Raw genomic sequence first — 16,214 nt, forward strand, 5'->3', positions numbered from 1 at the left:
ATTTCTGAATACAACTAATATTTTATTAGATTTGTGTAATTGTTCAAAAATTACATCATTACAGTGAAGTTATATAATACGTTTCTGAAAGCAGCAAGCAGAAAAGATGATTAGTACATGTTAACCTAAAACCAGATGAAATGTGAAAGCAGCTGATATTTCAGTGCCTAGGGACTTTGTCCCACTGAGTTATCAAAGTCAGTAGCCCGTCTGAGGGCCCGCTCATAGTAGTCTAGAGCTTCATTCATATTTCCTTGCAATTTGTCGACAAACCCGAGGATGCTTAAGCTTTCCACGTCTGATGCATTTCTCTGAAGTCTCTTTAAAACCAATTTCTTCAAAGAATTGATACTTTTATCCTTTGAAAATGAGGCCTTTCCTATTTTTATTGCTTTTAAGTAATGGATAATTGCATTGACTTCAGATTTCTTTTGAAATTCCTGAAATTTGCCATAGTGGAAATGTGCCTCTTGAAGTGTTTCTTCTACAACAGGTTTCATGCATAACACTTTCTGAAAAGTGTCTTCAGCTTTTCTGTATTCGCCAGCTTCCATATACATTTTTGCCAGGTCAACGTAGGCCAACTCAAATGTGGGCTTTAGTGTTAAAGCTTTTTCAAATTCACCGATAGCCCATTGAACAAATCTGTTTACCTTTTCTCTATCCTGCCCTGTAGGCTGCATGTTTGTAGCTGTCTTTATTTGTATCATTTGTGCCTTGTGGCAAAGCCCTATCTGGTGATGCAGGAAGGCAGAAGTGGGTGTTGCCTGCAAGGCCATTTGTAAGAGCTGAAGAGCTTTATCTGGAGAGCCTCTTTTTCGGTAAAACTTAGCCGCATATCGAAAAACATAGGTCTGTGAGGTCATGTTGTCCAGAGCTTCTTTAATGTACTTTTCTCCTTCAGCTTCTTGTCCTTCATCCTGAAGCTTCAGGGCAAGGAGAACCTTAACATATGTATCATCTGGATTTAGCCTGACAGCCTTCCTTAGGGGGTGCAAAGAAAACCCCTCGTGACCTTTTACTGCTGATTTAAAGCCATCCAAGCGATAGGCAGTGATTGCATACCCAGTGTTGAACTCAGGGTTTTCGGGGGCCACTTCCAGAGCCTTTTCAAAGCAGGCCTTGGCTCGTTCATAATTCTTTCCTCCACACTTCAGCAGGGCCCATCCTTCCTCACAGTCCATCTCAGGACATTCCATGCTGTAGCGGAAGAGATTTGCAAACTTCTTGCAAGTGTCCTCCACCTTGTCCAGGTAAGTCTGGACGTCTGCCAGTCTGCCCATGTGGTAATACACCCAGGCGAAGTTGCCCCAGGTCACCACACTTCTCACGTCTGATTGGCCAGGGCGCTCTCTCTGACTTAAGTCTTCAGCTTCTTTCAAGCTCTTCAGGGCTTCCTCATTCTGGCCTTTCAGGTGTTTCACATAGGCCAGCAGGTTGTGTATTCCCACATTGTATTTGCTGTCTAGGAACTCAATCTGCTCCAAGACCCTGTTTTCTAAGTCAGGCATTTCAGAGTCTTCAATATCCAACCCCCATGTGAAGTGACATCTCAACTGAACCAGATTATCCTTGACCTGATGATCATCAGCATTCTTACTGCAAAAACAAAAGCAGATTCTTTGTTAGGAGAGGAACAGCAAAAAGAAAAAAGCTGGATAAAACATTTTGTATTTTAGTGCTTATTCTTGGATTTCCATGGTACAACAACAATGTGTGTGCATAGTTCTGTGTCATTTTTTCACATGAGTGAACTCATGAAACCAGCGCCTTAATCAAGATACAGAATTACTCTGTCAGCATCATATCTCCCTCATGCTAACCCTTTAGGATCACACCTGTCACCTCCTCACCTGCACCCCCTAAACATCCCTAGCCCTTGGTAACCACTAATTTGTTCTAATTTGTTCTTCATCTCTGTAATTTTGTCATTTCAAGAATGTCACATAAATAGAGAATATCATACAAAAGAATAATGCAATGTACAAAAATCAATGTAATATACCACATTAATAGAATAATGGGAAAGAAATCACATGACACATCAATTGATGCAGAAAAAGCATTTGACAAGATTCAACACCCTTTTATGATAAAACACTCAATATACTACTTATAGAAGGAAACTATTTCAACACAATAAAGGCCACAAGTGAAATATCCACAACTAACATCATAGTCAATAGTGAAAAACCGAAAGATTTTCCTCCAAGATCAGGAACAACAAAAGGATACCCACTTTCAACATAATACTGGAAGTCCTAGACAGAGCAATTAGGAAAGAATAAGAAATAAAAGACATCCAAATTGGTAAAGAAGTAAAATTCTTTATTCACAAATGATACAATCTTATATGCAGAAAATCCTAAAGATTTCACATATAAACTGTTAGAACTAATAAACAAATTCAGCAAAGTTGCAGGATTCAAAATCAACATGTGAAAACTAGTTGTGTTTCTAAACACTGATGAACAATCCAAAAGAAAAATTAAAAAACAATCCCGTTTACATCAATATCAAAAAGCATAAAATATTTAGGAGTATACTTAACCAAGGAGGCAAAAGACTTGTACACTGAGAACTATAAAACGTTGTTGTAAGAAGTAAAGAAGACACAAATAAATGGAAAGACATCCTTTGTTCATGGATTAGAAGACATAATATTGTTAAGATGTCAATTCAATGCAATCTCAATCAAAATCACAATAACATTTTTTTAATGCAGAAATGGAAAAACTCAACCTCAAATTCACATGGAATCTCAAGGGATCCCAAATAGCCAAAACAATTTTGAAAAGAAGAACAAAGTTGGACATCTCATACCTCTTGATTTTAAAACTTACCACAAAGCTACAGTAATCAAAACATTATGGTACTGGAATAAAGACAGACATATAAACCAATGGAATAGAATAGAGAGCCCTGAAATAAATCCTCACATACATGGTTGTATTAGTCGGCTCAGGCTGGTTATGACCGTAGACTGGGTGGCTTAAACAACAGAAATTTATTTTGTCATAGTTCTAGAGGCTAGAAGTCTTAGATCAAGGTGATGGACAATTTGGTTCCTGGAGAAGACTCTCTTCCTGGCTTACAGATGACCACTTTCTCTCTGTATCCTTACATAGCCTTTCCTTGGTGGCATAGAAAGAAAGAGAGCTCTGACATCTCTTCCTCTTCTTATAAGGACACCAACTCTACTGGATCAAGGCCCCACCCTTATGACTTCACTTACCCTTTATGGCCTCCTTTTAGACCCTATCTTCACATACAGTCATGTTGAGGGTAAAGGGTTCAACGTATGAATTTGGTGGGGGGCACGTAATTCAGTCCATAACAATGGCAAAATGATTTTTGACAAGAGTGTCAAGACCATTTGTTGGGGAAAGGACAGTCTTTTCAATAAATGGTCTGGGAAAACTGAATATCCAGATGCAATAGGATACAGTTGGACCCTTACCTTATACTATATACAAAAATTAACTCAAAATGGATCAAAGACCTAAATGTATGACCTAAAATTATAAAACTCAGAAGAAAACTTAAGAAAAAATCTTCATGACATTGGATTTGCCCATGATTTCTTGGATATGATATCAAAATCATAGGCAACAACAATAAAAATAGATAAGTGGACTTCATTGAAATTAAAAATTTTGGATCCTCAAAGGACACTATCAAGAGAGTTATAAGATGACTCACAGAATGATAGAAAATATTTCCAAATCATGTATCTGATAAAGGATTAATATCTAGAATATATAAAGAACCTCTATAGCTTAGCAATAACACCAACAACAAACTGATTAAAAAGCAGGCAAAGGACTTGAATAGGCATTTCTCCAATGAAAATATATAAATAGCCAGTAAGCGTAGGAAAAGATGTTCAACATAACTAATCAAATTTATAAAATGTAAATCAAAACCACAACAAAATACACTTCATGTTCATTAGGATGGCCACTATATATATATATATATATATATATATATATATATATATATATATATATATTCAAAAAAAACCCTCAAAAAACAAAAGAGGAAATAACAAGCATTGGTGAGATGTGGAGAAATTCGAACACTTGTATGCTGCTGGTGGAAATGTAAAAAAAGGGCAGCCACTGTGGAAAATGATATGGTTTTTCCTCAAAAGTTAACCATAGAATTACTAGATGATCCAGGAATTGCACTTTTGGTTATGTACCCAAAGGAAGTGAAAGCAGAGACTTAAACAGATATTTATATACCCATATTCATGCCAGCATTATTCATAATAGCCAAAAAGTAGAAGTGACTTAAGTGTCCATTAATGGATGAATGGATAAACAAAATGTGATATATACATACAATGGAATATTTTTCAGCACTAAAAAGAAAGAACATTCTGATACATGCTACAACATAGATAAACCTTGAAGACATTATGCTAAGTGAAATAAGCCAGTTACAAAAGTACAAAAGGACAAATATTGTGTGATTCCATTTATATAAGGTACCTAGAGTCATCACATTTATAGAGACAGAAAGTATAACAGTGATTACCAGGGGCTGGGAGAGGAGAATGGGGAGTTAGTGCTTAATGGGTATAGAGTTTCAGTTTGGGAAGATGAAAAAATTCTGGAGATGGATGGTGGTGATGGTTGCACAATGAAGTGAATGTACTTAATGTCATAGAACTGTACACTTAAAAATGGTTAAAATGGTAACCTTTATGTTATGTATACCTTACTATAATAAAAAAAAATAAAATTTAATTGTGGCAAAGGTGTCCTAAGCAAGGTAAATATGAAAATAACAAGAATGTGGGAAATATTTGTAATACAGATGGAGAAGATTGTGATTCTGTAATATATAAAGTGCGTTTGCAAATTGGTAATAACAGACAAAACAGAAATCACTATGAATAGATAATTTGTGGAAGAGAAAATAGGAATGGCCAATAAACATGAAAAAAGATGCCCTAAGCCCTTAGCCATTAGGGAAATGCAAATAAAATAAACAGTGATTTATAACTTTATTCCATTCAGACTGGCAAAATTTTAAATGGGCGAGGACATAATTTCTGCAACCATGAATTGTTATGGCCTTTATGAAGACCAAGCTGATAATGGTCATTAAGATAGAAAATATGCATTTCCTTCAACAAAGTAATTCCACCCCATGAAATCTATATCATGGATAAAAACACTAATACATAAGGATGTATGTTCAAGAATATTCATTAAAACATTGTATATATCAGCAACAAACTGGAAATAATAGAGAATGGTTAAATAAATTATGGTATATGTATACCATAGAATATTATACAGCCACTAGACTGAATGAATTAGATCAAAGCTAGTTGAATTGAGGGACTTTCATAATATACAGTTAACTGAGAAAAGTGAGTTGTAAAGAAGTGTCTTTATATAGTTTTCTTCACAAACTATCCAACCTCACATACTCTGTTACAGCAACACTAAAAGGACTAAGACAGCAAGGATGTGGGGAAATTGGAAGCCTCATACATTGCTGGTGGGAATGCAATATGGTACGGGTGCTATGGAAAACAGTTAGATGGTCCCTCAATAAGTTAAACGTAGAATTAGTATATGACTTGGGTATATATTCCTGGATATATTCCACACCTGGTTATATACTTAAATTAGTTAACAACAAATATTCAAACAAAAACTTGTACACAGATGTTCACAGCAGCACTCTTCACAATTACTGAAAGATGGAAACAACCCAAATGTTCATCAACTGGTGAATGTATAGACAAAGTGCAGTATATCCATAAAATGGAATATTACTTAGCTATAAAAAGGAATGAAATACTGATGTAAGCTATGACATGGATGAACCTTGAAAACATTATGTTAAATAAAATAAGCCAACCCATAAAGCCTCTAATTTTTTTTTCTAATTTGATTTTGAGGTTGCCCTCATGAGAGTGGCTATAAACTATAGCCCTGTCCTGATGGAGCTCCAGGGGATTTGGTTGTGGATGTTTCCAGTGTGCCTTTCATGGGATAATTCTTTATCCTGGTGGATAGGCTAATGCCTAAGTGTCTGACCTATGACCAGGTGCTCTTCTCACAGGAGACTAGTTTATATTGGCAGATGCCCTTGTGGCTCTTTTCTAACCTGTGTCCAGTTTATTCCTACCAAGACAGTCACTCTCTAGGAAATCCTTGACCTGGAAAGAAGTTTGATTCAGGTGTATTGGTCATGTGAGACACAAAACAGGCTACTAAAAAAGGCACATGAAATAGCAGAAGCAGTTTATTATTTACATACATGCTGAAGACATACATGCTCAACCAGCAGATGGGGAGTGAGAGAGTGAAGAATCCATAGGCCAAGCCTTATTGGAGTCCAGAGAGTAACCTAGGTGGGTTTCCTGCAGAGAGCTCTAATTGGTGTATTTACAGCAAGCAGGTGCAAGTACCAAGGGGTCATGGTGTGACTGAGAGGTGGTTACTGCGGCTTAACCGCCCAGTACATGTGGAGTGTGGGGGGTCAGTGGGGAGAGTCAAGTAGGTTGTATCTAGTTGTTCCGTAGCAAAGTGATCACCAGGAGGTGGTTATGTAAGGCAAGTATCTGAATCAATCACATTGAGGAACTGGGAGGAGATGGAGAATCTGAAACTATGTCAAGGGTGACCAAGCTCTGATTCTGGTACGAGAAAGCCCAACTTCCTATTCAAAATGGATGCTAAGGCAATATAAAATTATAAGAATTCACTACAGCCACATATTGTATGTTTCTGTTTATATGAAATATCCACAATAGGCAAACCCATAGAGACAGAAAGCAGATTAATGGTTGCTGGGGCCTGAGGAAAGGGACAAGTAGAGGGAGTGACTGCTTAATGAGCATGGAGTTTCTCCTCATAGTGACAAAAATATTCTTGAACTAGTGATGATAGTTGTACAACATAGAAATATACTAAATACCACTAAATTGTATACTTTAAAATAGTTAAAATAATAAATTTTATCTTATATGTATTTTTTCACAATAAAAAAAATCATATTGCTAACCTGAATAGAAATTCTGCAAATTTTACAGGTGTGTGTGTGTATAGATGTGTGTGTATGTGTGTGTGTGTATACTATTTGTCATATACAATATGAAATACTATTTTTCCATTCAATACTATATCTCATATTACATGGATGGATACTTTCCAGACAGCCCCATATTTCCTAGTCCATATTGAAATAAACATAAAAGCTAATTAGTATGACATCTGAAATGATCTCGTGAACCCCCACTGGCACCCTTTCAGAAACATTGGTTTAAAGGTTTAATAAAATATCATTGAATTTAGAGACACTGGTTCATATCCCAGTGCTGCCACTTATTGTCTGTGTGATCTTAACATTTCTAAATCTAACATTCCTTATTGCAAAATCAGGATAATCCATCCATGCACTGCATAATGATGTTTCAGTCTGAAAGTGATGACCACACAAATGGCGGTGGTCCCATAAGATTTTAATACTTTATTTTCACTGTACCTTTTCTATGTTTAGATATGTTTACATATACAAATACTTAGCATTGTGTTACAGTTACTTACAGTACTCAGTATAATAACATGCTGTACAGGTTTGCAGCCTAGGAGCAATGGGCAATATAACATAGCCTACATGTGTGGTGGGCTACACTACCTGGGTTGGTGTAAGCATACTCTATCACGTTTGCACAATGATGAAATCACCTAAGGATACATTTCTCACAATGTAACCCCATTGTTAAAGGATGCATGACTGTGTAAGTACCTGCCTCAGAAGAAACTCATAGGTTTCTTTTGAGGATTAAATGTAATAATTTACATAATACTTTTAGAAGCCAGGCTAGCACTTAATAAGCATTCAGGAAGTGACAGCTACTTTTATAACATTTACTATTATTCTTTTATTATTATTTTAACTATCAGTAACAACTCTGTTTATGGAGGAGAGTTGATCATAGGCCTGCAATGGTGCATTTTCTGGAACTTTTGCCCCTTCGGAATTTTGTCCACTGGAGGAGAGCACTAAGGGGAAATATGCAAGTCAATATTAATTAATAGTTTTTTTATCAGCTGATATCAGGGGTTACTTGAATGAAGATTCAGTTTGGACAATATAAAAGCTCCCACATTAGGCCCTTTAGGTAAGGAAGATATGGATGTTTCCGAGCACAGAGCTCCAGCCAAGACCTATGGAAAGGAGGATGTCTAGGATCTGCTGAGTGCCTGGCTTTTCCAGGGAAGAAGTAATCTGCTAATCATAAATCCTGTTCAACTGAGAAGGCCTAACCTAGGAGCCCAGCAGTGCAGAAAGTGAGACAGGAAGCCTATAGAGGAAGGCTGTGAGCTTCTCTCACCACGTTCCCATAATATTTCTCTCAAGACATCTGAGAGGCTCCAGGCCTGTGGCTTTCACAGTCGTGTGGATCCTGCTTTTTCTCTGTAGTGAGGAGCCAGGAGAAAGCAATGTCTCTACCCAGACAAACTGTCCGTTCCTTCCCCAGATCAGACAGAAGTGAGTATGGTGGGAATGAGTATGGTGGGAGTAAGTGAGAATCTCCAATAGTGGGATCATTTTCTCCCTTCCTACAAAACTCCTTCCCTGTTTCCCTCCCCTTCTTTGGGCTATAGCATGAGGCATAGCCAAGCTTCCTCAGGCCCATGGTAACAAAAGTAAAAATGCATTAATAAAACAATTTATGTATGCATGAATGTACACACACTGAAGCACCCCCACGCCCATGCACATACAGTCCATATGCAGATACTCAAACTAGGAAACGTGACCCTCACTAAGACCAAAACTGTTGAGATGGTATTTGATCAACATTTTTTCAGAAACTTTAGACATTATGGCAGAGAAGCAGAGAAATCCTCACCTCATGGTTGCTGTGAAGTAGGCAGCAGCTCTGCAGTGTTTTGTGTAGCCAACGGGCTCCTCTGAGATCCAGCCAGTCTGTCTTGTGGAGTCTCAGAGAAGTTTAACCCCCAGGACATGGATATATAAGAAGCTAAACAGCAACCAATGACGTAAGCTGTGGGTGTGTCATTGCAATTAGATGTTGGAAACCAAGACGGAAACCGAAAGTAGAAAGTGAAACTAAAGCTAGCAGAATTCCTGCTCAGGGAAAATGAAACTTAAACGGTGATGGCTTTCTTGATTCTGTTTTGAAAAATGACTGTGAGAAGGCTGGGAAAATCAGTGTTACTGATGTGCTATTTCCCATCCCCTGGCCTTGAACAAACCTGGGAGCTGGGAGATGCTAGTTGGTGCAGAGTCCACTGAACCTAGAGCCAGGGAGGCTTGTGCAAATTGGCTGTGTGCACTTGCAGAAGTCATGCCATTCCATCTGTGCCTCTGTTTGCCTGTCTAGAACCAGGGATTGTTAATTTTACGGTATAAAATTCTGTAAGTCTCTGAACAGGAGTCTTAACCTAAATTTGCTGCCATTCTCTGAGAAGTTGTGACTTAACAACTGTCCTAGGTCTTTACATACCCTTCTGGAGAATGGTCAATGACAATAAGCAGCTTGTAACCTCTTCCTTATTCATAGGAACGGAAAAAATGTATGTGCTAGCATCTTGAGTCTTCAAACAAAACATGTTAGACCTTAATGAAAATATTTTTCTTACTTTCAATGCTCTCTGTTCTAGCCATCTAAGGTGTTCTGATTCACCAGAGATGATTATTGTAGCTATGGAAGATTATCATAGCTATGTCCAGTCCTCTTGGTGCCATGACACCCTGGCATGGCCTAATGGGCCCAGGTAATCTTCTGTGCTCATAGTGAGAAGTTAAGAAGACCAAGGCTGTCCTGAGACTGATCCTGGGAACAGGTTTGGTTCTTATTACCAGTGTCTGCCAAGCTTCTCCATCTCCCTATTTTTTGCCAGAAATAACTCCGCTCTCCTGATACATGTGCTATCTCCAGCAGCTTATGCAAAGCAAACACACTCCCAGCCTCCGTTTTAATTTAAACACAGAAAATCCCCTTATTGAGAGGAAACAATGATACTTGCTTCCCTGGAAAGCTGAATATGGAAACTGCTGGACCTACATCATATTTATTTGGGTGCCATTGTCAGCCATAGTTTTTCCTGTAGCCTGAAAATAATAAAAGCAGACATAGTTTATTCACAGAAAAATCTCAAACAGTTGGCTGAGAGAAATAGGGAATTAGAGATAAGAGATGGAAAGTTCTGAAAGAGGTGAACATTCTTTTGTCCACAGCTGTGCTGTCAAGAGTCAAGAGGCAAACACCATGTGCAGTGTTTAAGGGGCTTCCAGGTGGGTAATGAATGACATGAAACCAGGTTACCAAGAACTGTGGATCTGGGACCATAGGTGTTTCTTGTGCTGCAGAAACCCAGTGACTGGCCAGCATTTGGAACCAGATCAACCTCATACCCTATAGAAGAGCATCAGTCCATTGTTGCCTAGTGTAGAAGTTGGCTGGATTCTGGATGACTACAAAAAAAAGGGAAATTGAAACCTACTAAAATATATAAAAAAATCTACTCCTAAGTAAGTAACAAGGCTTCTGGTTGTGGTTTTTGGTTTCAGCTTGTCAGAAATGAACAACCAACCTGTTTTAGGAATGAAGGAAAGAGGCCAATACCAAGAAAGCCTCCTAACTGCTGATCCCTTGGGTAGGAGGTAAAAGCCAGGTGTTATGGCTTGGAATAGAGAGCCCTGTATTGCTACAGCATGGACACCCACATTCTGAATCAAATTCCAACTCAATCTCAACTGTAGTTCATGGAATTTGAGTTTAAATGCTTAGCAACTACCTGGCACATAGAAGTATGCAAGTAAGAGGTAACTATTATTATTATTATTAATTAGTATTATTCTTTTCAGCCATCAAGTTTAAAATAATCCTTCCTTTTAAAGAAGCTACCTACTTTGTCTTTTAAGATAAAAAGCAGAAGAGTAAGTGCAAGAATGTTTTCTTCTTAGAAACATTTACTTGGACACACTGCCAAATCTAAATCATTTCTGCTCAACTCCCCCTGCCTGGTTCCTCTCCCGTCTCACGAATTCTGTTAGTTTCCACAGAGACATCCACAACTAGTTAGAAAGTTCCACACAAATAAGAATTTCTGAATTAATAAGACAGGTTTTATCATGTACTTAGATAAATGTTCCGGCTATAAGCAAATGCTAAAATAAATGAATTAGAAAACCTCTCTTTTTTGGTAGCAAGACGTCTTTGAAATTATTAGGGAAAGAAACAATTGGGTTTGCCATTTTCCAGTGCATTAGATGGCATGCAGAGAAGGGAACAAAGTGTTTATTTTGTCATTGCTGTGAATTTGGCAGCAGTTATGGCTCCATGGGGTTCTGGTCCAGGCTGATTAGGTATTCAGAATAATGCTCAGTGTGTTTTTGGGATAAACAAACCCATGAAGGACAAAGGACAGAGGAAATGGCCAACAAAGTGTGTGTGTGTGTGTGTGTTTGCAGATAAGAAAATGGGAACTGGAGAAAATGAAACTTTCAGAAAACTAAACGTTAGCACCAAGTTATGAGTCCATTTCTAAGAGTCTAAAACCAACTCTGCGAGTGACTGACCAGTTATGATAAAGCCACTTCACCTCTATGAACCGCATTTTTCTCAGCTGATAATTAAGTTATTTGGAATAGATTTGCAGATCTCAACCTTTACTGCACATTAGAATCACCAGGGGGATTTTCAGATTAGCTACCTAAGCCCCATGCCAGAGCAATTGAACACATCTCTAGGAATGGGCCCACAGCTCAGTATGAAAAGAAATCTGCAGGTGATTTTCATGTACACCTGGGCTGGGAACCAGGGCCTAGATGGTCCTTGGTGTCTATTGTGCATCTGAAATTCTCTGGTTGAGGGATCTGGGACTCAATCCCTGCACCCACTTCACTTGCCTTTCTTTGAGGCTCAGATTCAGTATCTGTGTTATTCTGCCTTGTTTCCTCACCTATGTAGTAGGTAATGAGCTCCTTAGTCTCTTCTTGATTCACAGGAGGGTGTGGAAAAAGAATGCAATTCTGAGTGTTTTTTTTTTTTATTATAACCTACAGTTGCTGAGCCATTTCTCTCACATATTCAATCACAATTTACTAAGAAATGTGTACCATACAAGTTTTTCCCTATCTTTTCCAAGGCCATCACTTGTAGTCTAAAATCCTTTGTCAGCTTCCTAAAGGCCATGTAACAGAACAGGGTCTGGTGACCTGGTTACCTATGGAAAAGCTGGTTTCTTGTAAGAAACAAATTTGACCTCTAGGTGGCGCTACTTTCCACAGTTGGGCTTCCATCTCTTCCCAGGCATCCTCATCAGCATGTATCGTAGAAATTGCTTCTGTACCCATTTTTAGTAATCATAGATAAATAAAAGCATTGTAGTGACCATGAGAGATGCACAGGATGCTTTCATGCTAGAATCATAAAAACCAAAGGCTTAACTGAAGCCATCAATCCATTTACACTTTCCAGCATCTTTGATTTTCCTTAAACTTTCCAATGCATCATAAAAGTCAGGTTTATAGATATTTCTCTTCATAGTTTATAATTTAGCACTTAACAATTGGGATATCTCTGTTAATTAAATATTATATACTCTTCTCAATTTATTCAATCACAGAGATATTCTTAGTTAGAGCCTATTTTCTTAAAAATGTAATTTTCAGGGTGGGTACTGTGGCTCACACCTGTAATACTAGCACTCTGGGAGGCCCAGGTGGGAGGATCGCTTAAGCTCTGGAGACCAGCTTGAGCAGAAGTGAGACCCGTCTCTATTAAAAAAAAAAAAAAAAAAGCCTGGTGTGGTGGTGCATGCCTGTAGTCTCAGCTATTCTGCGGGAAGCTGAGACAGGAGGATCTTTTGAGCCCAGGAGTTTGAGACTGCAGTGAGCTGTGATGAAGACATTGCACTTTAGCCTGGCCAACAGAGCAAGACTCTGTCTCAAAAAAAAAAAAAAAAGAAAAATGAATTCTCAGTGTTTTGACCACTACAAGAAAACTATGCTCTTGGTTTTTGAGATTATTCCTAAACTATTTCTAATCACATCCATGGAGAAAGGACTTAGACACCAGAAGTTCTTTGTTGTGAATGCAAATCTGATGATTTTCACATCTTCTCATGGGTCTCCAAGGGACAACACAGCCCACCTTGACCCACAATTTGGCTTACGGCAACATATTTAAGTACTACCAGAATTTTTATCATTTTTTTTTTTTTTTTTACATTTCAGGCTTATTTTGAAACAATTATAGACTCACAAGAAGTTGCAGGAAAGGTCCTATGTACTTTTCATCCAACTTCCCCAAGTACTGTAGTAAAACTAGGAAAATGACATTGGTACTGTATGTATATTTTGAAGATAAAATATGACATGAGCTCATCTTACAAATTCAGGCACACAGGATTTTTACTTAACCTAATTGATCTTACATCTGTGTATTTTTCCTCTCAAAATGAAAATTCCCTTTCACAACGATACCAACTTAATTATTCATATAATTTATTTGACAATGCACTAACAATGATCTCAGAATAACAAAATCAACAGAATACCTCCAGAATAATTGCCGACCAAAGCTTAAGAGTTTTTCCCATGTTATTTTTGTCCATAAGCTCTATCTTATTAAAGAGTCAAATTACAGTATATTATGAATCACTTGGAATCTGTCTTCTGTATGTTATTTTATCCTCCATTCCACATATATTTTGGCTCATTTATCTCGGTTTGCTTTATTTTTTAGATATTGATATTTGCCTTTTTTATCTAAACATTTTGTTATGTACATTGCCAAGCAAAGAGAAAAGTTGGGAGAATTTTACAAATAGAACCCATATATCCAGATCCTGCAGTTAACAGCTTACCATATTTACTTTATCACATATCTATTCATCCATTTGTTTATCTTATTTTTTGTTGCTGCATAAAAGGGCAATCAGGACAGTTAATTGATATAACACTTTAGCGTGCATATGAGGATTGCTTTTTTAAATATGCATTTTGTTTTATAATGAGGTAAAATCTTGACATGGCTCCAAAAACAAATACAGGGAATTCTAGCTCCTATTGCCATCCGTCTTTCCTTTTCCTTCCCTTTCTCATAGATAACCATTTCAAAACTTCATTTATCCTTCCATTGTTTTCGTTTTAATATAAGCAGGTAGACATGAGCTTTTATATACCCACCAGTTTCCCCCTGTTCTCCTCTGGTGTGTACTGCATGTAGGAGCCACTGATAGAACAGCACTTACAACATACTCAGCCAACCCATGACTGTTCATCAAGTCCCTTGCATGTTTCCAGGGTGAGGAGAGTTGATGTTAAAATAGCTTGTGTTAGGACTTACACACACACACACCCCACTACAAACTCATAAACTCTGTTAAGTAGATTCAGTTGCTAGGGAAATAGATTTCAGTTCCAGTACCTGGAATGGAGGGAAGGTTTCAATATTAGTTAATGAATGAATTTGGTGAAATAAAACCTAGTTTCCTGGTAACTTACCAACTAGCTGAGAAATATTATTACATTTGTACTGAATTCAGCCAAGAGGACTACGGACTATTACTTCTTTTTGCCAAGACCAGCTAGTAGCTACTACGGAACAAGACCTATCAGTTTAGTAACAGCTACCGAACTGAACCAAACCAAAAGCTTAGAGTTGTTTGGTTGGAAGAACATTGTCTGTGTGTTTTCTAATCAGTAGAAATATTTCCTCAGGTTTCTTGTTTAGATTTGTTCTATGAGTGGAGGTAAATCTACCCCTATAAGTGGCTCTGTGGCAGTCACAGGTAATTCAGTCACAGGAATTCAAAGAGAGGCTAGGTGAGCCTGAGTCACACCTTATTTACAGTAGTAGTTTCCTCTGGTTGAATCCAATAAATCTGTTCTTTGCTTAGTATCAATAAAGTTGAAAAGAGTGTTACTTGTGTGTTCCCCAGTTGTCATCTGAATGACCCCCTCTCTCCCATCTTACCCCTCTCATCATTGGTCAATCCCAGTTCTCAGGAATCCAAGTAGCATAAGCCAACCTTCCAATTCCATGGCCTGTAGGTGTAGCAGCTTCTTAGTATTTAAAAAAAATTCTTAGTAGGAAGCCAGACATGGTGGTGCCCATCTGTATTCCCAGCTACTCAGAAGGTGAGGCAGGAGGCTTGAGCCCAGAAGTGCACTATGATCACACTTGTGAATAGCCACTGCACTCCAGTCTGGGCAACATAGTGAGACCCCATCTATAAAAATAAAGAAATAAAAATTTAAAAATACCTGGTAGGGTTTATATTCCCATGGCTTCCTTTGCTCAGGCCTTCTAGGGCTGCATAAGTTGGTTCTGCATTTTTCTATTTCCACCCAAACATGGACTACACATATTTTTTGAATGTCACCAAGAAAGTACACTTAAAGAATTTGTGACCTTAGCAAATTTTACTGAATCTTTTTGGATAGGGAAAAAAGGGAGAATATATTATAATACACACCAGCCATCAAGTACTTAAAAACTGCATTAAGGTATAAATGTCATTTTCAGCCTGCACATCCCAAACAGCTTTTTCCTTTATTTGTCTTCCCTTAATACATTTGAAGTTTTCTTAGGTGTGAATAAATGTCCAGCAATGTGTTTGGATCCCATGTAACAGATCCCTAGTGATTACCAGCAGCTGGACAAATATGAACAAAAGTTTGAATTTATTGTACAGTTATAGGCTTGGCTCACTGACCAGGAAGTCCTGGCCACATTAGGGCCTTAGGAAACAGAACTCTGGCTAGAATGCTGTAGAACTCCCAAAGTCCCCTCCTTCTTTCTAACTTTCTTCTTTGCTCATTTGTTTTGCACTTAGATATTGTTGCTGATGAGTGATCCCGGCCTCATAGAATAGGAACCTTCCCTGTTTAAGTCTCCTCTGTTTGGAACACCAGCTAGACTGAGGATGGAAGCTGTTCATTCCAACGGCAAAATCATAAGGAAAAGGATGCTTGTTGGTCCAGCTGATGATAGGTGCCCAAACCAGTATTAATCAGCCTTGGCCAATGAGCACGGAACTGTGGTGTGGAAGAATGGATGCTCCTGCCACAGACACACGGATTGAAGGGGAAAGATAGACAGGCAGGTAGCACAGTATGTGTTGTATCAAACTCTTTTGCATTTCATCAAGTTATACATTTTTGAAGACAGCAATTAGGAAAGATTATGTGTCAACCTG

General features: G+C 38.0%; 1 protein-coding gene across 1 annotated transcript; it reads right to left on the bottom strand.

The window, feature by feature from the left end:
* On the bottom strand, window positions 1-9,064 carry LOC123649834 (interferon-induced protein with tetratricopeptide repeats 1-like). Its single transcript, XM_045568056.1, has 2 exons — window positions 8,891-9,064; window positions 1-1,599 (listed from the first exon to the last, which is right to left on the bottom strand). The coding sequence occupies exons 1-2, from the start codon at window positions 8,893-8,895 to the stop codon at window positions 168-170; spliced, it is 1,437 nt and encodes a 478-aa protein (XP_045424012.1). The 5' UTR covers window positions 8,896-9,064; the 3' UTR covers window positions 1-167.
* Between the last annotated feature and the right edge of the window lie 7,150 nt (window positions 9,065-16,214).

This window comes from Lemur catta, chromosome 14 (assembly GCF_020740605.2).
Source record: "Lemur catta isolate mLemCat1 chromosome 14, mLemCat1.pri, whole genome shotgun sequence".
NCBI classification, from domain to species: domain Eukaryota; kingdom Metazoa; phylum Chordata; class Mammalia; order Primates; family Lemuridae; genus Lemur; species Lemur catta.